The 23,731-nt window shown below is 40.7% G+C and overlaps 1 protein-coding gene across 1 annotated transcript in view; it reads right to left on the reverse strand.

Annotated features, from left to right (window-relative positions):
• Positions 1-23,731, reverse strand: part of LRMDA (leucine rich melanocyte differentiation associated) — a 1,124,791-nt gene that overhangs the window by 223,918 nt on the left and 877,142 nt on the right. Inside the window, exon 6 of the mRNA XM_065894827.1 lies at positions 13,934-14,018. Within this exon, the coding sequence (XP_065750899.1) occupies positions 13,934-14,018 (85 nt within the window). The remainder of the gene's footprint in view (positions 1-13,933; positions 14,019-23,731) is intronic.

Raw genomic sequence — 23,731 nt, forward strand, 5'->3', positions numbered from 1 at the left:
TCTTCCCTCTTTTTCTCTTTCTCTCTCTCTGCCTTTCCTCCCTCCCTCTCTCCCTTCCTTTTTCTTCTTTCCTTTCTTTTGTATCTATTACCATTATCTTACATATTTTTCCTTTTAATATTCCAATATGACAAGTTTATTGATAAATTCTAATAGTAAACTATCCTTTCAATTTTAAGATAAATCCTACTTGGTCACTAGGCAAGTACTTTTTTATTACATTTCATTGTTTTATTGTTAATTTTATTGTTAATTTCTCACTGAAGATTATTCTACTCACATTTGTAAAAGACATCGCCCTACAGTTTCATTTATGACTCAGTTTCTGGATAGCTTTTGTGACTATTCCATATATTTCTTTTTAAAAAAAAAGCATGTCCATTTTGTTTATTGTTTAACAAAATATACATATTGTGAAATCTCTGGTCACTTACTTGTAATTTTCTATGGGAGATACGCTTAAGATGTCACGTGTGACTGTGGCTGTCAGTTTTACCTATAGTATTTCTAGAAGTTGTTGCCTCATGTATTTCAAAGCTTTGTTGTTATATGCATTGAGATTCATGATTGTTATAGCTTCCCATTATATCTTCTTAATTATATAAAATATTCCTCTTCATCATTTCAGTAATCACCTTGAGCCTTTTTTTGTGTGATATTAGCATTGCTATTCCTGGGTTTTTAGCATGTATCGAGTTGCTGCCCCCCCCCCCCGTAATCCCTGTATTTGTCAAGCTTCCTATGTCATTTTATTGTAAATATCTTTTTAAAAAGCATTTTTTTTGAGACCTCCCTGGTGGTCCAGTGGTAAAGAATCCACCTTACAATGCAGGGGATGCAGGTTTGATCCCCGGTCAGGGAACTAAGATCCCACGTGCCGTGGGCAACTAAGCTCGTGTGCGTGTGCCGCCAACTACTGAGCTTGCGCGCTGCGCCTCAACTAGAGCCCGCGTGCCGCAAACTACAGAGCCCACGCGCTCTGGAGCCTGCGCACCACACTAGAGAGAAGCCCATGCACCACGAGGAAGAGCCCACGCACCACAATGAAAGATCCCGCATGCCTCAACGAAGATCCCACATGCCACAACCAGGACCCAACGCAGCCAAAAATAAATTAAATAAATAAATAATAAATAAATCTTTCAAAAGAAATAAAAAGCATTTTATTTTACGTTTCCTTTTTTTTTTTTTTTTTTTAACCAAGTCTGGGAGTACTCTGCCTTTTGATTTGGTCCATTCCCATTTATTATGACTATTACATTTCTACCAACTCTTGCCATCTTACTTCACTCTTCCAGTCACTCTTACTTACTACTCTGGCTTAAAGATAGCTCTGTTGAGTGATGCCTGAAGTAAGGATGGGGACAGGCATACGGATGGGTTGACCCACGTGACTACCCATGGAGGAGAAGGCTTACCTTGTTGGCTGCTATGAGGTTCCCCAGTGGCTCCCTGTGCTTAACAAACACCTGAAGCTGGTCCTACATTTTAAAGAAGGTCTCTTCCATACTATCTCATCCATCTTGCACAAAGTCTACATAGTTCCTGATCAACAACAATATCCCTTCTTGTTTTTCAGTTAGTTATTGGTTAGGTTTTTTTAAAATTCCCCTGTGGGGAGTAGTGTAGAGTAGTGTAATATCACTTCCATCATCTTTGCTAACACCTTAAGACAGCCTCCTGCCTCAGTAATAGTAAATGGCCTACAAGATGCTATAAGATCTGACCTCTGATATTGTTCTGACTTAATCTCCACTCCCCTCAATCCACCCCTCCCCTGCTGGGTTACTTACCCCAGCCACACTGGCCTCCTAGCTCTTTTTCACGTATGCCAGGCATGCTCCTATCTCAAGGCCTTGCACTTGCTCTTTCCTTTGCCTGGATGACTTTTCTCTCAGATATTATCAAGTTCCCATCTCTCACCTCCTTAAAGTTGTTACTTCAATGCCACTTTCTCAGTGATGGCTTCTCTGGCTATCAAGCCTCAAATTACCACTATACAACCTCTCATCTCCGTTGCCTGTTTTTCATCATATTCTTCTCTCTAACATATTCTATGGGGCTTTTCTTTTTTTTAATCTGAATTATCAATCCTTTGTCTTACCAGAATGTAAACTCTCTGAAGGCAGAGATTTTTGTCCGTTTTATTCATCCCTCTATCCCTAATGTTTAGAACAGTGCTTGGAATAAAGTATATATTCCTTAGATATCTGTTTAATTAATTAACAAATTTCTAGGGATTCAGAAGAAGAAAAGGAGGCTGTAGAACATGTTCCTTATGCTGTTTTAATTCTTCTTATGCTTTACAATCTCCCAGATATGCCAGCACTCACTGCCCTGACTAACCTGTTCTCCAGGGGACTTTACGTCTTTGATTTGTACACTGTATGAAGCAAGGTCTAGAAAGATTCCAGGGAAGCAGATGAAGAAAGGGAGAAATTAGACATAAGAGGAAAGCTCTCTCTTGAGGAAAAAAATAAATTGTGTGGGAGAATGGCTATATGGGTTTCTTTAATCAAAAACAAAGAAAGGGACTGCATCTTATCCTTTTTGACTCTCCTTGATTTTGGAGAAACTGATGAGGTATAGCAAGATAAATAAAGGAATGAAGAGCTAATCCACAAGAGAGAAGACTGTTTTATTGCTCTTACACAGATGTCTGTCCTTCCAACACAGGATATTTTTTTTCTTTGGGGGAGGGTGGGAAGAGGGGTAAGGGAGCAGCAATTTAAATTGGAATCTCCAGGCAGCCTGTGTTTGGGAATTAGCATTGCATTGTTTTCCTGGCTCCCCACCCCTTCTTGTCTTTTAGCTGAGAAACATTTGCCCTGGAACAGCACACAAAGTTTGCATTAGCATCCCTGAGGATAGAACTTTGACCCCACAGACTAAGGAAGCTACAAATGGAAAATTCCAAGTTGCTATACTCTTTATTTTCATGCTAATGCTTCTGCAGAGAGTATTTAAAGAAACAGATGCACAAGAATAATAAAGAGTCCAGGACTAAGAACTCCTCTGACAACAGTGGAGTGTTTTTCCAACATGGTCTTGTATCTGTCTGTGCTTGCAAAAGTCCGGAGGGGTCAAGGTGAAACCCTGGTTTCATTTAATTAAAAAAAAAAAAAAAAAAAGCTGAACTAGCATTGACAAAGAGAACCCTGGATCTGTGTTTCAAATCCTGATTGGATTTGAAAGTTGTATAAATTTCATTTCACTTCCTCCAGGCTACACGATTCAACTCTCAAAGACAGATGAGCAGTACAAGGCCTTGGGGAATGGTGGTTTCCCAATCACCCTTGCCAATCCACACCTGAGTTCAACAACACTCATCCTTTCCTAAGATCCAAGCTAAATGGCACCCACTGTATTTCCAGCTCCCTAGATACTTCCTTCGTATTCTGTACAACAACAACAAAAAGACCTCTCATCTTTTTTTTTTCAGGATAACTTTATCCTGGGATTAAAGTCTCAAGTGGAAGACATATCAGAGCACTACACTCTGCAAAGCCAAATACTCTCAACATTCTTCTCTTAATATGCAAATGAAACTTACATTTTACTTCACCACAGGCAGGCCCTGCTGAGGGAGCTGTCAGAAGAACAGAATCATCCTGGCTAACCCCTGCGATAACGTTCCTTCGCACATGTACCTCACCTAGATTATGGCCAGAAATTAAGCAAGAACTCCACTTGGTCTCTCCCCAAGTTCTCTTTCACACTCTGAAACGGCCCAGGGAAGATTCCTCCAAGTTTGTCACCTATATAAATGGTTTCACTCCAGTGGTGGCTTTAGAATTTTTATATTCAAAGTACACAGGACCAACAACTGGGCGGAACTGTGTAAGTGGAGAGGCAGGGGATGGAAGATTTATTGTGAAACTGTGTTTCTGTATTAAGCACATGTTTTTCTCTCAGTCTGTAGGTTTCTATGAGGTGACTTGGAGAAAGGGGTCTTAGATATTTGGAAGCAGAGAATGGAGGGATTAAAGCCCTTTCTTTACACCTGAGTAAAAAGAACTTAGCAGTGGCTGCTCCTGTGAGATAAGATAAACCCAGCTTTCTTTCTCCTTTCATCTATTTGCTTTCAACTCAGTTCTCATCTTCATCTGAGGCCACCTCCCCATACTTCCGTTCTCACTAACCTTCATAGGAAGCCACCTGCGCATACATCTGTTCTCACTAACCCCATGCTTCCGTTCTCCCTTTCCTGCACTCCTGCATCTAGCTTGACCTCTGCTTTCTGTGTGTGCAGGGCCTTCTTTCTCCAATTAGACTACAGGTTTCTTGAAGGCAGAGCCCACAGCTTCCCTTGCATTTCCCACAACCTCCCAGTCCAGAGTGCGTCTGAAAAAAAACCACGGTCGGCTGACTGATTGAAGAAACAGAAAGAGGCCCCAGCAGTGACCTGAAGCATATGGAATTCTGATTCAGGGAACTGAGAAGTCAAAAGGCCCAATTCCACACCCTTCATAAAGTACACACATCCCGACAAACCCCAAGTTATTGGAAAAGTAACAGCCCCGTCCCCCGACCAGCCTGAACCAAGAATTGCATTAGGACGGATGAAGAACCAGAGCAGTAAATACTAATGGCTGGAAGGGGGAACAGGAGGACAGAAGGCTGAACCGAGCAGGTGTTCACTCACTCAGTTTCAATCCACTTGCAGCCAACGACGTCATCGTTTGGCCTTCTTGAGCTCACCGACAGGCCATTTTTCATGATTTTACCATTTCTGGCCAAACGCAAACTTTTTAATTAAATGGACTACACGATTCCAGATGTTTGTTTATTTGTTCCAAAAAGGTTGTAAAAGCTCTACATGAGGAAAAACCTGGGGCAGGGGTAAAGTTTTCTCTAAGAGAAGGGGAAACAAATGAGTGGAAAGACCTGGGCCTAGGAAGTTAAGGCTGGGCAGAGCTCCCAGCAGAACAATCTAGACCAAAAGCATTGGCTTTCAAAGAGCTCTCCTTCCAGAAACCCAAGATTCAGGAATAAAACACCCTGAGCCCTTATTCGTTTTTAAAAGAATGTAGCTCATCTTGAGCCAAAGGCTCGAATGAGAACACATTTTTGTGGCTTCCCTGCCTGCTTCTTATATGTTTGTTCCTGTTGCCACGAGCTCCACTACATTAATTCCAGCAGTCTTCCGTTTAACAGGCCAGATTATAGCTCATGCCTGAGTGGCAGTGGAGAATCCTGCAAGGAGGAATGTGAGAAGGGCTACAGGCAGAGACTACAGCTTCCCATGAACCAGGCCAGCTTCCTTGCAGCTGTCTGTTCTCTGGTACCCTCTACCTCTAACAATAATCAGTCATTAAGTCAGCCAATTGCATTTGTTACAGAGTCGTTCTCATATTTCTTCCCCTATTCGCCAGCTACTCCATCCTTCAGCATCAAATGCTAGATTATTTCACCATTATCTTAATTGCTGCTGGGCTCTAAATTTTGGTTTCAAAAACCAACGTCAGAAAGACTTTGAATCACATGGGGAGGAAAAGCATTGATTGTCCATTTTCTCTGATACCCGAGCCAGGGATACCCTGAGACCAAACCATCAGCAACCTCAAACCACAACTCCACCATGGCTGTAAGGTTCCCTTTACATCGCCCCCACCCCTGCTCCACTGGCCAGTGTCCTGGCCCCAGCTGTCCTCCCCATCTGTTACCAAATTGTTGCCTCAATTACCTTTGCTTGAAACCTGCTGTTTGGAGGCAGTATAGTCTGCAGTCACATAGCTTGGTGTCAAGAAATCCAAAGCTTCCAAAACTGGACCACACTCCCTTCAAGGCCATCCCACAGTGGCCTCCTCAAGTCCTGGCTCTTCTCTTTCCAATCCCCTTGCATACTGCTTTCAGATTAATAACCATATAGCACAGCTTTAAATCCAATCTAGATGCTTCTGCCTGTTCAAGGCCTGCCATAATACAAATCTGTTCTACAAGTAAACTTATTTCTGAATTTTTCAAAACTGGGCCCCTTCCTCCAGTCAGTTCTAACTATTCTTACCTTTTCTTTACCCATTTCCTTTTTCTGGAATGCCTTTCTTTTGCCATCCACCTACTCATGCCCTACTTGTCCTTCAAAGCTCAATGCCAATACCCTCCAAACAGCCACGCCTGACTATTCTAGCCTTTACTGATTCCCTTCTTTTCTAAGCAGTTTTAGCACTTACATGGCTTTTACCAAGTGAGGCAACTCTTAATTATATAATATATAATATCTGTTTGGTTGGCATTGCTTCATTTTTGGTATCTCCACAATCAAACTATAAGACAGATTCCATGCTCTCTGTTTCTGAGCTCTCCACAAACCCTAACATATACTTTGTTCACAGTGGATACAAGATAAAGACATACTGGAGGACTCCTTGAATGACGGTTCTCAGGGCAATACTTGTCATCTCAGGAGACACATTTGACCATGTCCCAGCTCTTCCCTTGCAACGGAAGGGAGAAGAAACAGCTCAAGTCTCTAAAACTTCAGGACATTTAGAATCTTCAACCCTGTCAATTCCGGACCCTCCATTTTTTTTTTAAACAGAGGGACGTATTTTTTATCACTATTTTGTATTTGGTCTGTCTGTTGGAGCAAGGGTTATCCTTCGATCTCTCATCCTACAGAAGGAAGGTTGATTGCTGTTGGGGGTGTGCAGCCAGATTCCGTTCTGCCCTCCTCGCTTTGCTCTGGAACGGAAGAACCAACTCCACAGCCCCTCTGTGCCTATGAGTACACACAGTTCTGCCCAAAGACTAGAAATAAAGCAATTGCAGAGACTGCAAATGAAAAATCATCCTTGAAGAAAAAGGATACGAAATGGACCCCCATGGATTTCACACACTTAAAGGAGGCTGCTTCAAGTTCCTGGCTAAAGTCCATGCCAATCCTGGTAATAGTCTAACAGATTCATCCATCTTCAGATTCCACTTGGCTTGCTCTTCCATCACTGCCAGCTTCCCAGACAGCGAGCACACACTTGCACATCTGTCTATATATATGTGGAAGTTTTAATCTACACCACCCTCCATTCCAATCTACCCAGCCCCGCTCCACACAGAGTGAAGCTATTGACCCTGCAAAGCAGCAGGGAAATGAATTTGATGACCCAGACTACTGTTTTTAAACCATTTCAGCAAGGCCTAGAATCAAAGGAAAGTACAATTTATTCAGCACTTAGTAAAGTCCTTTTACTTAGGAACAGAGTGCACAGACTGAAAATAGACTCCCGCTGCCACACAGATAAAATAAACCTGTCAACCACTACTGTCAAATCACTAGTCACCTCGATTAAATAAAAGAAACATTAGCATCTCTCAGCATCTGAGACTTCCACCAAGATTCTAAGCCCATGAAAGCATTATGAAGGGAAGAAAAAACTAAAGTGAGGGGTTCTGTTGAAAATGTCATCAGAGGAAAGTATTTTACATAATTAGAAAATGCTAATAATAGCTCTGCACAGGGAACCAACACACTCTTTCCTCACACAGCCAGGGCAAAGCCACAGCACGGAGTCTGAGAGATGGCAGCCGAGGCCATGTACTTGCTTGGCAGGACCCACAGACCAACCGTGTCCGCCTCAGCAAAGAAGGCTTCCTTGTCAATTGCCAACGTGATTTTCTTTTTCTGTTTTCTTCTCTCTCTCTTTTTCTCTCCTTCTCCCTCACCTGCTCTCCCTACCCACCTCCTTGTTTCTTTCTTTTTTCCACAGCTTTCAATACACTTTCCATAGAGGAGAGTTGGATCCATCATACTTCTATGAACCTTCAATGAAGCAGTCACATTTTATGAGAAACCATGTGATGGTTAGCTCCCTTGAAAGACTGATCAAAATATTCTGGAAGACTGAAGGCAGCAAATAAACAGGCTGCCTGAGTCATGGGTCTGATCTTAGGTGAGACCTACCAGGCAAAGTCACCATAACCATCAGATTGCTTGTTCCATCTCTTTAAATGGTCAATGAGAACCAACAAGCAATAGGCAAAAAGACTCCTTGATGCTGAACTGGTAAGAGAACCCAGATAAATGCACCTGCTTTCCTTGAGTCTTTGCTATTATTCTGCGTGGATTTTGTTTATAATGATCAAGTCTACTTAAGCTTTCACATTCCCCGTGGGTTGACATTAGCAAAATGGTACAAATATGAAAAATAGAAAAAGGTTTTTAAATTGTCTGAAAGAGACAGATTGCTTCCAAATCCTATAAGCCTAAAACAAATTGTGATGAAGTTTGGTTATCAAGCAGCCCCATCTTGTGCCCTCCCGGAAGTATTCTGCTTGCTGGTGTACAGTTTTTCTGGCCAACATCTCCCCATCCCAAACATCTTTGCCTACATTGACACATCTTCACCTACATCCATTTAATTCTCCTCTGATTCATTTCACTTTGGCTTATTTGAATAGTTGAAGCAAAACCCTCTGCATTTATGGCTTCTGAAAAAAGGTATTTTATGATATCTCAGGCTGAAACTGTTTAAAAAAATAAAACTAAAAAACGCCAGCAGTTTTTCCTTCCACCTTTTTTTTCTTTTTTGGATGACACACATTGAGCTGCTTCATGGAGAAATACAGAAACATCAATTGTTAAGCATAAAATGCAACTCACATTAAGGAAACTGCAAACGATAACTAATTATGATAAGTTGCTACGTAAATCACTCTGTGATGGTCCCAGCAATCAATTTCCAAAACAAACAGACCAAGCCCCTGGTTGGAGAAGAGGACGAGCTACTAAGGACTGTGTCAACAAAAATAATGGCAAGATTGCCAACGATGGATAGAAGCGGGGTATTATCATCTCCAAGCAGCTTTTCGTAACAGATTCCCCTCCATTTCTGGCTTTCTTTCTTTCATACTTTTAAAGTCCAATGCTTAATCTGACAAGTTAACTATGGCACATCTTCAAGACTGTATAAGCATCAGGGGAAAAAATGTAATAATTCAGGGATGTTCACTGGGTTTGCAATTACTTTGCAAAATGTGCGTGCAAACAATTGGAATGGGACCCTCAACGTGATAGCGGTTGGCAAGGTAGGATTATGGTAGATGTGCCGGCTTGGCTGTTTTGTTTTTCTGTTTGTTTGTTTTTTGCGGTATCCGGGCCTCTCACCCTCTCACCGCTGTGGCCTCTCCCGCTGCGGAGCACAGGCTCCGGATGCGCAGGCTCAGCAGCCATGGCTCACGGGCCCAGCCGCTCCGCGGCATGTGGGATCTTCCCGGACCGGGGCACGAACCCATGTCCCCTGCAACGGCAGGCGGACTCTCAACCACTGCGCCACCAGGGAAGCCCTTGGCTGTTTTAATTGGGCATCACCACTACCCCCTTCTGAGGTTTTCTCTGCAGCTCACAGGAGAAACTAGAAACTACATTTCCCAAAATTCCCTGTGTGCATAGTTCTCGGTTAGAGAGGGCCAAAGAGAGACACTGAGTATGATGTGGAAATCCAGAGAGGAGGGGCAGGGCAATGCGTGGGTAGTCCTAACCTTTGAAGAACTTCCTGAGAATCACCGCCGCCTTGGTGCTGCAGACCGAGGAAGTCAGGAGGAGATTCCCAAGTATTCCTGAGATGCACAGAAACTTCAGCAAGCTCTTGAGAATCACCGGTCACAGAGGTGAGACTCTGGGTGACACCTTCCCTGTCAGTCCTTTCCTGTATGTGTAAGCCTCTCATTCCTTACATTAAAGCGCTTCATAATTTGAATGGCGTGCATTCAATTTTACCTGTCTGAATTCAGGTTGATACCATAGCATTTTTCCCTTTGGTTTTTCAAACTATCTCTGCTCCTGAATGTATAGATTTGTAATTTTTAAAAAAGGGCGGAGGGAGGGGAGTAACAGGCAACTCTTTTGACAGAAGTTGGCAAGGACGCTGTACTTTACCACAGCCTTAGCACAGGCTTTCGAAATGCACCCCAGGCAGCGGATTGCTTTATGTGTCCTGTGTAAAGGACAAAGGTCTGGGGTGGCCTGGGAATCTAGGACACAGAGCTTGGATGTTTTTTCCTTGCCTCTGTTGCTGAGTGATTCAGCTCCCCTAGCAATTGGCGGGGGGGTGTCTTCCTCTGTTAAATGGGAAAACTAACATTTACCCTCTCCATCTTATTGGGTTTATTTATGGTCTATGATCTAAATAGAAATGTTTTCCCAAAAGACACAATGGTCTATAAAGATGCAAATTCTGCTTCTAACAGCTACCAGATAAAGAGTGGCACTACACGGCATGCAGGGGTATATCCATTTCTCTGATAAACGTTTCAACATTCCTCATAATGTGGCTACCCACTGAGGAGGTAAGTATGTATGCAGACTATCACTAGGTAGCAGTTGGAATCACTGGCATAGCCCCATATCTCCCATATTCTGAAGACATGCTCAGACCTAGAGAAGAATTCTCAGAGAGTCTTTAAGCGGACCATTCTAAAACCCTATCTTTACCACAACCTGCATCTTACTGAACTTCCAGCCCCTTCTTTGAGAACTTCTGTTCTAGTAAAATAATTCCATGAGTTGCTTTAATTCATCCTAGTCCTTTCCATCATCAAAACACCAGCGTTTGGAAACTCTGACATTAAAATAACTATCTACTTGGAAGTTGTGCAATACGGCTAAATGCCTTCTGGCAATGAACCAATAGATACAGCTCCAGTCCATGATGGTGTGTGTGGGTTTCTGAAAGCAACAGAGTTGAGGTTTGACGTCCACAAGACAGGCCACTCCCTTCAATATGTGCTCACCCCCAAAGGCAGATGGGTTTCTTTCCTCAGATGCAATCAAGTTACCTCGCAATTTACGTGCAACGGGGGTACTTAGATACCAACAAGAGGTACCTAAGTCACTGACTTTCCCCTGGGTTTCTATTACTCATCATTTACTGAACAAATATTTATTGATCGCTGATTAAGTAGGAGGCCCTGTGCCAGGCACTGCGAAAATAGTGGCGAGTAAACAGACATCAGCACCTCCACCCCCTACCCCACACCAACCCCCCCCCCCGCCCCCGCTCCGCCCCACCGCCAAGAGTTGCCATCTGGGAAGACAGTCCCTGAAAAGGGAAAACTGACCTGAAGCAAATGGATAGGGTGAGATCAGAGGAATCTTCTTTGGAGCTGTTGTACTGAAGCTGATACCTGACGAATGAGTAGGAGTTAATGATGTGAAAGGGAAGGAGAGTTAGAATCTGTACTGCCCCTCAGGGAGCTTTCATTTATGAGGAGTTCAAGACATACATAGACCTGACCCCTGTCATACAAAGCAGAATATGAGCAATGGCACTAAGGAGATAGAAACAAATATGATAAGTACCTCAACTAGGGGAAAAATTCAATACAGGTAAGATCAGTAAAAATTTCATGCAGGAAGAACAAAGTACTGGGCTTTACTGTCCCCATGAGGTTTAGATTATCTACACGTTACAGATGGGAAAGTAGAGTCCCCTGTCTCCTGATCATTATTCTGGGCCCAGACTTCCTTTGCATTTGAATCTACAGTCCTTAGGACATGAATCTCTGGCCTATCATACTCGACATTGGAAGTTACATAAAAGGACAAGCAAAGGGAAGATGGCAAGCATAGAAAATTAGCAATTTGCACATGAACTACTGCCCACCAGTTTGTGTAGTCGTTGGTGCGGAATGAAAAGAGATTGGGAACCGAATGAACCAAAAATTATTTACAAATAGAATTTCCACTTAGGACTTTATAGACCAACTTTCAAACATCATGGAGGATTTCACCTGGGAAAGAATTGGTGTAATTTGCCTTCACAACGTGGAAGTACCTCTCTGGATAAATGTTTGTAGGCTGTTGCCATGAAAATATTAACAAATGACACTCAAAAAGTTTGGTGATTTATGGAATCAGAAATTTAGAATCATTTCTTTCACTTAAATACAAAATAAACCAAGATGGCCTTAAGTGGTTTCATTCTGGATGCTGAAAACTATGGCTTTCCTCATTTGTCACTGCATGATTCATGCCAAGGTGAAATATATCAGTCACATATTTTCCCCACGCACATCAGTCCAATAATAATTCAGCCTAATGGGCTTCTTTGGTTCTCTCTTTACTGGTCTCCTCATGAACATTAAGTCCAAAGACCTGGCCGTCGTTTCATGATGCTGTCTTGCTCTTTTCAACATCCAAGTACTTAGCACAGATCAGGCAACTAATGCCTCAAATGCATTAAATTCAAGGAAATTCAAGACATCTGCTCTTGGCTCCCTTTAAATAATGTTTTCCCTATTGATGTTGGGCTCTGATACCATTCAAGGGGGCCTATTTTCACTCTAACCATGTTAGGTATTTTTCCATATTCCAAATATTAACCAAAATATCTTCAAAACTATTGTTTTATATTCCATTTCTTCAAGGTTCAGATTCTTTATTTTACTGTTACGACGACAGATGACCTTTGCCCTACTACTGATGACTATCACTATGGGGTCCCTCCTGCTGTGAAATCTCAGTTTCGTGGCCACATCAACTCAAGTAGGCTTGAGGGCTCTGAGACTTCAGTTCCTACTCATGTAGTCAACAGGCTACACAGTTAAAACTACCCTTATTCAAATGCAAGAGACCATCTATGAGAATAGGATGCTAGGCTTAATTTGTTATTCCTTCTAGAGAGCGTATTATTGTTTGCCTAGAGGAATCCCCGCCACCCCCCGCCACCCAGTAAAACAGTCTCTAAAGGGATATACTCACAACCTTCATAAGGACACTCAGCAGAAGAGATCTGTTCACACCCCTCAAAATACAACATGTCGGCAGCTAGTTATTCTACCTGACTTTGAGCAAAATTGATTTTCACAAGTTTGACACTTACTGAATGGAATCACAGTTGAACCCTAATTGAACCAACACATATTCAAATGTAGAAAAGTTCCACTGGGCCCAGACATCAAACAGACAACACAGGTCCAAGTCACAGACACCTGGAATCCTGCGTTACTCTATGGACCGTTTCCTGCAGAATATAAGCGTGCCATTTGCCTGAAACCTCCATGTCTTCCTTAGAGGGCCAGCTCTACTTTCTGATAATCTCTACAGACTTGGCTCCGACCCACCCATCCTGCTGTGCAGCTTGGATGACAAAGCTGGAAGAGCCCTTATTCAGTGTCCCCTGCATGTACAAGGGTAATTTCCTGCTTGGAGAAGCAATGTTTAAAGTATGTAATGCCCTCAATCTTAGCCTGTTCTTACTTATCCTTGGAAGGTAGATTCACAATTACGAAACATGACTGTGGTCATAACCAGAATAAAATGGGGTAAACAAGTTACATCACGTGGCCTCTTCCTGTCCTAACTAATTCCAACAAAGCTGGTCACATAGTCCTTGGCCTGAGCAGCCAGGTTAGGGATAAAGCATGTTTAAATTATATTCCTTGCAGACTTTAGAGATGGCAATAGGAATTCAAGGCTTTGGAAGAACTGGGTAAGCCAAATTAAAGTTTCAAGGATCAGAGAATTCAGGGAAAACTGCATATTGATTCGCCTTAATGTTGCTAGGCAAACTGGAATTCCTTTTAGCTGTAACGTAGAGTTCATTCATTTCGAAATTACAGATTTCAACTATTATACTCCCAAACAGTGACACTTTTACAAATATTAGTGAGTTTCCTAATTTCTCTCCATCACTTTCCCTGGAGGAAATGACCTCCTTAGTAATTTTTAAGTACGATAATCTCTTTGTTTAAAGAAAAAGTATCACAAAATTATATTCCACCATAGACGTATTTGCCTTCCCAATAGACTGCCACGAAATTCTGTTGAATATGAGTGAAAATCACTAGGCTTGACAGGTATGGTTTTCTCATCAAGGACTTGAAAAGCACTGTGTTCCTTCCAAAGTGCCGAGACAGCAGTAATGAGCCCCGAGCTCCGCACAGGCCGGTGTCCCTCCCCGCAGCCACTGAGAGCAATAAAAAGCAGGGTTCCTACCTCGGTGACTGGTGAGTTCCCTGGAAGCAGAAGGCAGGGGTGTGTAGCGGCTCTTCGGAGAGGCGGCAACGCTGTCACTGGAGGCCTGCGTGAAAAAAACCACACCAACATGAAGCCACACCAAACACTAAATACCTTCATTTACCCAACTTGTCTCGTCGGGATCTGGGTTTGGAGAAAATATTATGGACCAAGACTCTTCTTAGGAAGCAAAAGTTGTCTGTGTTGAGATAATATTCTGCTAAGTGTAGGGTCGATTACCAAGCTTTCAGGGGACTTGGTACAGGTGGAAGGGCTCTGACACAAGGGGATAGTTTGTTTACTGTGCTGAGCTTCAAGGAGGAGGAGGAAAGGAGAAGTTGAAGGCAGGAAATGATGCAGATTTCGATTTCTGCCACAGGCCTCCTACCAATACTTCCCACAGATCGAATGTTCACTGTGCGGAGATTTCTATGGAAACCAGTGAAGAGGCTGAGCTTTGCCCCCAGGGTGGATGGGACAAACAAGCCTGGTTTACTGGACCCAGTGGCATGGAGATAATGGGAAGCTGAAGACAAAAGGCCTGGCAGCATGAAGTGACCCTAGAGAAGGATACAAACCATTGCAGACCCTGCAACTGGGGTTCTGGCTACATTTTACAACAGCACTGAAAAACCCATCTGAAATTTGAAATACAGTGGTTGTTGACAAAACTTTGCCATTTCAAAGTCTAAAAGAAAATATTCTGAAATCTGTCTATGAAGATGCTTTTTTTTTTTTTTTTTTTTTTTTAACTGTACACAAGGCTCTTTAACCATTCGATTCTATATAGTGTGACGCAGGCTGCTAACTCTCTTTCCCTAACACTACATCCATGGGGGCTAAGGCAGGAGGAAAGGACCACAGCCGGAGAGTCAGGTGTCACTCAGAGCTAATGACCAGTATGTCACATTCTGAGTGTGGCTGCGTGGAGTACGAAGCATCACCACTGCAATTCTTACTGAGACTTCTGAATCAAACACTACTTTTTTTTTTTTTTTAATATCCAAAAAAGAACATCTGCTAGGATCAAAATCCTAAGCTTACAACCTTTCCAAGCTTCATGAAAAAGTAAATTTCATTAATGCTACATTTTTCTTTCTGGAAAAGGAAATACATTCTATGGGATATATTTGCCCTGGTAGGAGGAGGCCTTTTCTCCAAAGAGATTATCGACATTATAGGAATCAAAACTAAGTAGGAGATTAGACCTACTTGCTAGAAAAACCCTTTAAACCCTGTTTCTGACATTTGAGATGTTTGATTAAGCAGCTTTCAGTAGAGACTTACAGAAAGAGTTCTGAATGCCACAAAAGCAGAAGCTCTGTCCCTAAGGTAGAGACAGATTTCGGGTAGCATTACTTCATCTCAGCAGCAAGAGAAATATATGGTGTTAAAAGTTTGATCCAAAGGTATTGGGGTCTAGAAAGATCAAAGTTCAGTCACCAAGAAAAATGTTTTTAAAAGTACCCAAGATTTGTAAGATACTGCATCATTAGACATTTAGGATGCTGCAACAATGTAAAAGAGTCAGCAATTAGATTAAAATTCAAACATTAGAATCACCAGGTGTTTCTCCATTTGGCATCAAGGTCTCCTGTAATCCCTACATGATAAATGAGACACAATGACATGTTCTGAATATGGCATCTATTCAATGCTCGAGGTAGGATATATGCGGCAGAGGAATGGGGAATGTCCTTCCACAGATCTACTGTACTTCCTCCATAAGAGGCCATAGCTTCTTTCTCTGTCAATGTTTCTACTCCACCTTGTTGCTAAAAAAGCCTAAAATTCCAGGATGAGTTTTAGGTTGCTATATTGTGATATTTCTTGGTGCTTTTAATCTCCATTTGGGCTGCTGACAACTTGATGACAGCTTTTCCTAAAATTACTGGAAGAAACTACCTTTCAGCAAATACCTCTGACAGGGAAAAACATACGAGTTTTGTAACCAAGAGTAAAATAGAGATTTAACTTTTATTTCCAATTGTAGTCAAAGCAAAAACTGTGTGGCTTGAGTTCTGTTTTGCAGTCATCATTCTTCGCCTAGCACTTAATTACTTTTCTGCTAAGTGTCCATTTATAAACTCAAGTCATGGAAAAGAATCCAGGAAGAGAACAATTTTGCAAACTATGCCTTTTGGTGAGACTTTCATGGCTGGATGTTGGGGAAAACCGCTACAAACCAAGGTTCTAACTACCAGTTCTTTGACTTGGCTTTTAGCAAAATGAACTCCATGTGATCTTTTCAATAGTGATGTTGAAAATTATGCTTAGAAGCATGATTCAGAAAAGCACGATTATCATATGAAAGAAATGGACAAGACAATGTCTTAAATTTGCATTCTACCTGCCCCAGAATAAAGGACTCCCCTTGAAACTGAAGCAATACACTCACAGTGTATCAAGAATGAAATAACAGAAACATAAGTGGAAATATTTAATGTTTTCTTTTACCTGGATTAATGAAGGATGCCTAAAATGGGAACAGGGAAATCGGGGTAAATCGGAATCCTAAGAACTACAAATAATTCTCAACTCTTTAAGTACTTGCCAAATTTTCTAACGACCTGTGGCAAAGAATTACTTTTACGTTTTACTTTTTAAATCACCCGTTAGAGAATTTTTGCAACATCTACAATAAAATATTAGCATCCAGAATACCTATACCCCTAAATAAATAAAAATATAATAAAAAATGGGCAAAGGAAATCTCAGACAATTCAAAGAAGAGGAAACCTGAGTAGTCAATAAATAAAAGAGAAGATGGTCAAATTTACTAGTCCTAAAGGCAATGCAAATTAAAACAAAATGCAATTATTTTTTTGTCCATCATAGTTGGCAAACTTTGAAGTCTCACAATAGCGAATGCTATAGAGAATGAAGGACAACAAATCTCTTAACCTCTCATCCTTTGCCAGTGGGAACGTACATTGGTTCCACTACTCAGGAGAGTAGCTTAGCAATATCTAATAAAATTGAAAACTGGTACTGCAATTCCCTTTAAAATATATACAATGGAAAATTTTACTCAGGTCTGTAAGGTGGAACATAGAACAATGTTTATTGCAGCATTATTTACAACAGAACAAATTGGAAATAATTCAAATGTCTATCAATGAGGAAAATCGATAAATAAAATGTTGTATATTCATATGACAGAATAATATTTAGCACTTAAGAGCAATAAAGCTGATTTATATATCTCAATTTGAGTAGCTCTAAAAATTTAATAAAAAGTGAAAATGCAAGTTACAGAATGATAAATGTAGTGCAATATTATTTATGTAAACGTGTAGTTCTTTGATCTCATATGTGTATACGGAAAGGTCTAAAAACTATAAAAGTTATACACTAAATTCATGAAAATGGTTGCCTCTACCACAGGGCACAGGAATAGGACTGGGGCTAATGGGAAAGAGGGTGAGCTTCAATTTTACAGATAAGGTTTATTTCTTTTATTGAAAGACATGAAAAAAAATGTCAAGATATTAGAAAATACAAACCCTGTATGGTAGCTGAACATCCTCATTAGTTTTCAAACTTTTCTACATTTTTGCAATTTCTCAAAATTAAACATGAAAATTGAAAAAACAGACTCCTATTTTCTCTCTGATCCATAAGTCCTATGTTGATATAAACCCATAATTAGAGGAAATTTCCTCTAACAATTTTCTAGTACTTGCCCAACATGGATTCAGGTCATCTCTGGTTGGCTTTTTGTGATGAAATATCCCATTTCTAATTCTTCCAAAGCTACTGAGTATGACAATAGAATGGAAAAAGCCGATAAGCAGTAGTAACTATAAATTCCCCCTTCACACCAAGGCTTGAAATGCTCGTTCCAGCCCGGTAAGCCCTTCTGCTTAAGATCTGCCAAAGCATACTGAAGGTTTCTGTACTTGTCTCCTACTCACAATTGGAGAGTTGCTAATAATTTTTTAAACTCACATCAATAATGATAATGGTCACTAATATACTGTGCTTTGCAATTTCTATAACGCAGGAAGGAAGGAAGAACTTTGGCAACCTCATTGGAAAAGACTGAATGAAAGTACAGTACAAGAGATTTGCAAAGTGAGAATTTCACTCTGCGGTTCCAGAAAACAAATGTCTTTAGATGAATGTGTACAATTCGAGCCCCCTCCCATTGGGTGCGTTCCATGAAAACCTGCATTCCAGTGGATATTTCTGAACATCATGGATGCCCGGAAGGAACATGATACAGACCACAGGAGGAGAGATTTGGCAGGCTTCAAGACAAGAAGGGGGCAGCTACAAAGTTGTTTAATAGCCATAAATCTCCCACTATTTTTCACAAAATACCATCTAAGACCACAGCTCCACAACTCATTCCCCATCACTCAGCTCAAGTGGAGCGCTCTGGCATGCTCACTCACCCTTAAATCATACACTGCATAAAGTGATCCCAGGTCTGGGAAATTTGTCAGCCTCTTTCAAGTAAAAGCAATCTTCGCTTTTCATCACAATTCATTCCCTGAAAATGTGGTATAAAGCTGACTCTTCTAAAAACATTTATTTTCTCTCATAAGAAAAAGTATCACTCATTTATTATTAAGGATTTAATAAACACCTACTATATGCCAGGCCCTGTGTAGAGAATACAAAGAAAATGAGGACCTTGGCTGCATTCCCAACTCATCAAAAAAAAAAAAAAAAAAAAAAAAAATAAGAAGGAGAAATTAGAATCATGATTAATGCTGGTTAGTAAGAGTCACCAACTCAAAGCCTGATCCCCATACTCTGCATCATCACAGAACTTTGACCCTGACCTCTATGATGACAGCTGAACACTTGGACCAGTAATTACATCCTTGCTTATTTCTTCTTCATACTAACAGGGAACTTTCAAGATTAACTCTACTAACTTTCCAAGATTAACTATACTGTTACCCTTGTACCCAACATGCTGCTAGAAAGACAGAAAGAAGTCAGTGCATAATGCTTGAATGAATAAAACATTTTAACGTCAAAGAGAAAACTATACACCATGATTGTAATTCAACACAAAAGTATAGGCCAAGTTGTCAGAATCAGAGGTAAAGACTTGACAGCATCTCAAGGATTAAGTTAAAAGCCACAGAACCGGCCTAAGGTGGAGTCTTCCCACTTGCTCACATGTGAAGGCACCAGGCCTTTCAGTGTGAGGACAGACAGAAAACCTCCACCACAGACCCACTGTGCTGGAAATGACAGACAGGTAGGGGAACAGGAAAACCATATACTGGTCCAGATCCAGAAGCCAAAAAACTGAGAGAAAAAAAGGCGGTATGGTGGGATGAGGATGAGCCAGGAACCAAGGGACCAAGAAAGGGCCCAAATGGGCAAAAGGAAGAGTCTGAAAAACAGCTGAGCATTCAGCTGACTGATGGAGGTGAGGGGTAATTCAGAGCAGAAGTCAGTCAAAGAAGGGTTGGGGTGAGGGGGAGGGTTGTGCCGAAGGCTCTCCGGAATCAGGAAGCCCTTTGCAGGCAAAACAGCCTCCAGAGTTTGCCACTGTTTGTATCTGATCTACAGGGGATCCAGTTCTGCCAGTGCCTAAAAGGCCATCAGGCCCAGAGCTGTAGTTCTGAAATGTTTATAAGAGGAAGGCAGGCAGGAAGGAAAAGAAACAGGAATGGTAAACAGGAAGCAAGGGCTATAGACTGGGCATTTTTTGGACCTTTACACAAATAATCAAATTACGGAATGTCAGAGCTGTAAAAGACCTTTTCAATCATCGAGAGTGGTGGTTTCCAAAATACTTTTAACAGACACTCATATAACAAGAAAAAATAAAACAACATAAATACTGGGCATTATGGAAATATTCATAATTACATGTGGTAACCAAATATAATAAAAGACATAAATATGCAAAATTTTTATTATACAAAATTCAGTGAACACAGTTAATATAAGAACAGTACATCCACTACGATTTTTAACAACATAAAATTTATAACGGGTAAAAGTTAACAAGCAGAGATTGAAAGATTTTTGTGAATAATGTGGTTTGGGAGGATTTAATTTTTAAATTCTATTTAATGGTGCCATTGCTTCTGGCAGTTTAAAATATTTAAAAATTAAAATCCTACAAGGGCCGATCCGAACACATTTTCCAACAAGTATCTTTCCAATCCCTCCCATCAAAGGGCAAGGAGAAGCGGCAGAAGGAGGGACAGTAGGAGTTAAGGAGGAAGGAGATGGGGGGTAGAAAAGAAAGGAGGCACGGGGTGGGATAGGAACAAGTGTTTCTTGAATGCATTCTAAGTCTAATGGTTTTCCAATGTGTCAGTATATCCTATCATTACTCTCATGTGAGAAAAAAGAAAACTGAGGCATGGAAAGGATAAGTCACATGTCCAAGACTACACAGTTCTAAAATCCAGAGTGGGATTAAAAACCAAGTCAGGAGGACCTGCGTGGAAGGGTGAGAGGCAGCACATTGGAAAGGAGGGCCTCTGGAGTGTGGAATTCCGGAGTTTGGAGTCGTGTGGCTAACAGGGGCTTGGTGTTCTGGCCATGTGTCAAGCCTGTGCTGCTGAGGTGGGAGAGCCGAGTGCAGAACATTGGTCCACCAGAGACCTCCGAGCTCCAGGTTAATATCAAACGGCGAGAGCTCTCCCAGAAGATCCCCATCCCAATGCTAAGACTCAGCTCCACTCAACAAACAGCAAGCTACGGTGCTGGACACCCTATGCCAAACAACTAGCAAGACAGGAACACAACCCCACCCATTAGCAGAGAAGCTGCCTAAACTCATAGTAAGGTTACAGACACCCCAAAACCCCGACCCCCAGATGTGTTCCTGCCCACAAGAAAGACAAGATCCAGCCTCATCCACCAGAACACAGGCACTAGTCCTCTCTGCCAGGAAACCTACACAGCCCACTGAACCAACCTTAGCCACTGGGGGCAGACACCAAAAATAACAGCAACTACGAACCTGCAGCCTACAAAAAGGAGACTCCAAACACGGTAAGCTAAGCAAAACGAGAAGACAGAGAAACACACAGCAGATGAAGGAGCAAGGCAAAAACCCACCAGACCTAACAAATGAAGATGAAATGACATGAAAAATAATTCAGAGTAATGATAGTAAAGATGCTCCAAAATCTTGGAAATAGAATGGAGAAAATACAAGAAATGTTTAACAAGGACCTAGAAGAACTAAAGAGCAAACAAATAATGATGAAAAACACAATAAATGAAATTAAAAATTCTCTAGAAGGAATCCATAGAAGAATAACTGAGTCAGAAGAACGGATAAGTGACCTGGAAGATAAAATAGTGGAAATATCTACTGCAGAGCAGAATAAAGAAAAAAGAATGAAAAGAATTGAGGACAGTCTCAGAGACGTCTGGGACAACATTAAACACACCAACATTCCAATTATAGGGGTCCCAGAAGAAGAAGAGAAAAAGAAAGGGACTGAGAAAACATTTGAAGAGATTATAGTTGAAAACTTCCCTAATATGGGAAAGGTAACAGTTAATCAAGTCCAGGAAGCACAGAGAGCCCCATACAGGATAAGTCCAAGGAGAAACATGCTAAGACACATATTAATCAAGCTATCAAAAATTAAATACAAAGAAAATACAGCAGCAAGGGAAAAACAACAAATAACATACAAGGGGATCCCCATATGGTTAACAGCTCAACTTTCAGCAGAAACTCTGCAAGCCAGAAGGGACTGGCAAGACATATTTAAAGTGATGAAAGGGAATAACCTACAACCAAGATTATTCTACCCAGCAAGGATCTCATTCAGATTCCACAGAGAAATTAAAACCTTTACAGACGAGCAAAAGCTAAGAGAGCTCAGCACTGCCAAACCAGCTTTACAACAAATGCTAAAGGAACTTCTCTAGGCAGGAAACACAAGAAAAGGAAAAGACCTACAATAACAAACCCAAAACAATTAAGAAAATGGTAATAGAACATACATATGGATAATTACCTTAAATATAAATGGATTATGCTCCCATCAAAAGACATAGACTGGCTGAATGGATACAAAAACAAGACCCATATATATGCTGTCTACAAAAGACCACTTCAGACATAGGGACACATACAAACTTAAAGTGAGGGGATGGAAAAAGATATTCCATGCAAATGGAAATCAAAAAAACCTGGAGGAGCAATTCTCATATCAGACAAAATAGACTTTAAAATAAAGACTATTACAAGAGACAAAGAAGGACACTACATAATGATCAAGGGATCAATCCAAGAAGAAGATATAACAATTGTAAATATTTATGCACCCAACACAGGAACACCTCAATACATAAGGCAAATGCTAACAGCCACAAAAGGGGAAATTGACAGTGACACAATCATAGTACGGGACTTTAACACCCCACTTTCACCAATGGACAGATCATCCAAAATGAAAATAAATAAGGAAACACAAGCTTTAAACGATATATTAACAACACAGACTTAATTGATATTTATAGGACATTCCACCCAAAAACAACAGAATACACTTTCTTCTCAGGTGCTCATGGAATATTCTCCAGGATAGATCATATCTTGGGTCACAAATCAAGCCTTGGTAAATTTAAGAAAACTGAAATCGTATCAAGTATCTTTTCCGACCACAATGCTATGAGACTAGATAGCAATTACAGGAAAAAAATCTGTAAAAAATACAAACATATGGAAGCTAAACAATACACTACTAAATGACCAAGAGATCACTGAAGAAATCAAAGAGGAAATTAAAAAATACCTAGAAATGAATGACAATGAAAACACGACGACCCAGAAACTATGGGATGCAGCAAAAACAGTTCTAAGAGGGAAGTTTATAGCAATACAATCCTACCTCAAGAAACAAGAAACATCTCAAATAAAAAAACCTAAGCTTATACCTAAAGCAATTAGAAAAAGAAGAACAAAAACTCCCCAAAGTTAGCAGAAGGAAAGAAATCATAAAGATCAGATCAGAAATAAATGAAAAAGAAATGAAGGAAACAATAGCAAACATCAATAAAACTAAAAGCTGGTTCTTTGAGAAGATAAACAAAATTGATAAACCATTAGCCAGACTCAACAAGAAAAAAAGGTAGAACAGTCAAATCAATAGAATTAGAAATGAAAAAGGAGAAGTAACGATTGACACTGCAGAAATACAAATGATCGTAAGACATTACTACAAACAACTATATGCCAATAAAATGGACAACCTGGAAGAAATGGACAAACTCTTACAAAAGCACAACCTTCTGAGACTGAAGCAGGAAGAAATAGAAAATATAAACAGACACATCACAAGCACTGAATTTGAGACTGTGATTAAAAATCTTCCAACAAACAAAAGCCCAGGACCAGATGGCTTCACAGGTGAATTCTATCCAAGCTTTAGAGAAGAGCTAACACCTATCCTTCTCGAACTCTTCCAACATATAGCAGAGGGAGGAACACTCCCAAACTCATTCTATGAGGCCACCATCACCCTGATACCAAAACCAGACAAAGATGTCACAAAGAAAGAAAACTACAGGCCAATATCACTGATGAACATAGATGCAAAACTCCTCAACAAGATACTAGCAGACAGAATCCAACAGCACATTAAAAGGATCATACACCACGATCATGTGGGGTTTATCTCAGGAATGCAAGGATTCTTCAATATAGGGAAAACAATCAATGTGACACACCATATTAACAAACTGAAGGATAAAAACCATATGATCATCTCAATAGATGCAGAAAAAGCTTTTGACATAATTCAACACCCATTTATGATAAAAAAAAAC

Source organism: Phocoena phocoena, chromosome 16, assembly GCF_963924675.1.
Source record: "Phocoena phocoena chromosome 16, mPhoPho1.1, whole genome shotgun sequence".
NCBI lineage: Eukaryota > Metazoa > Chordata > Mammalia > Artiodactyla > Phocoenidae > Phocoena > Phocoena phocoena.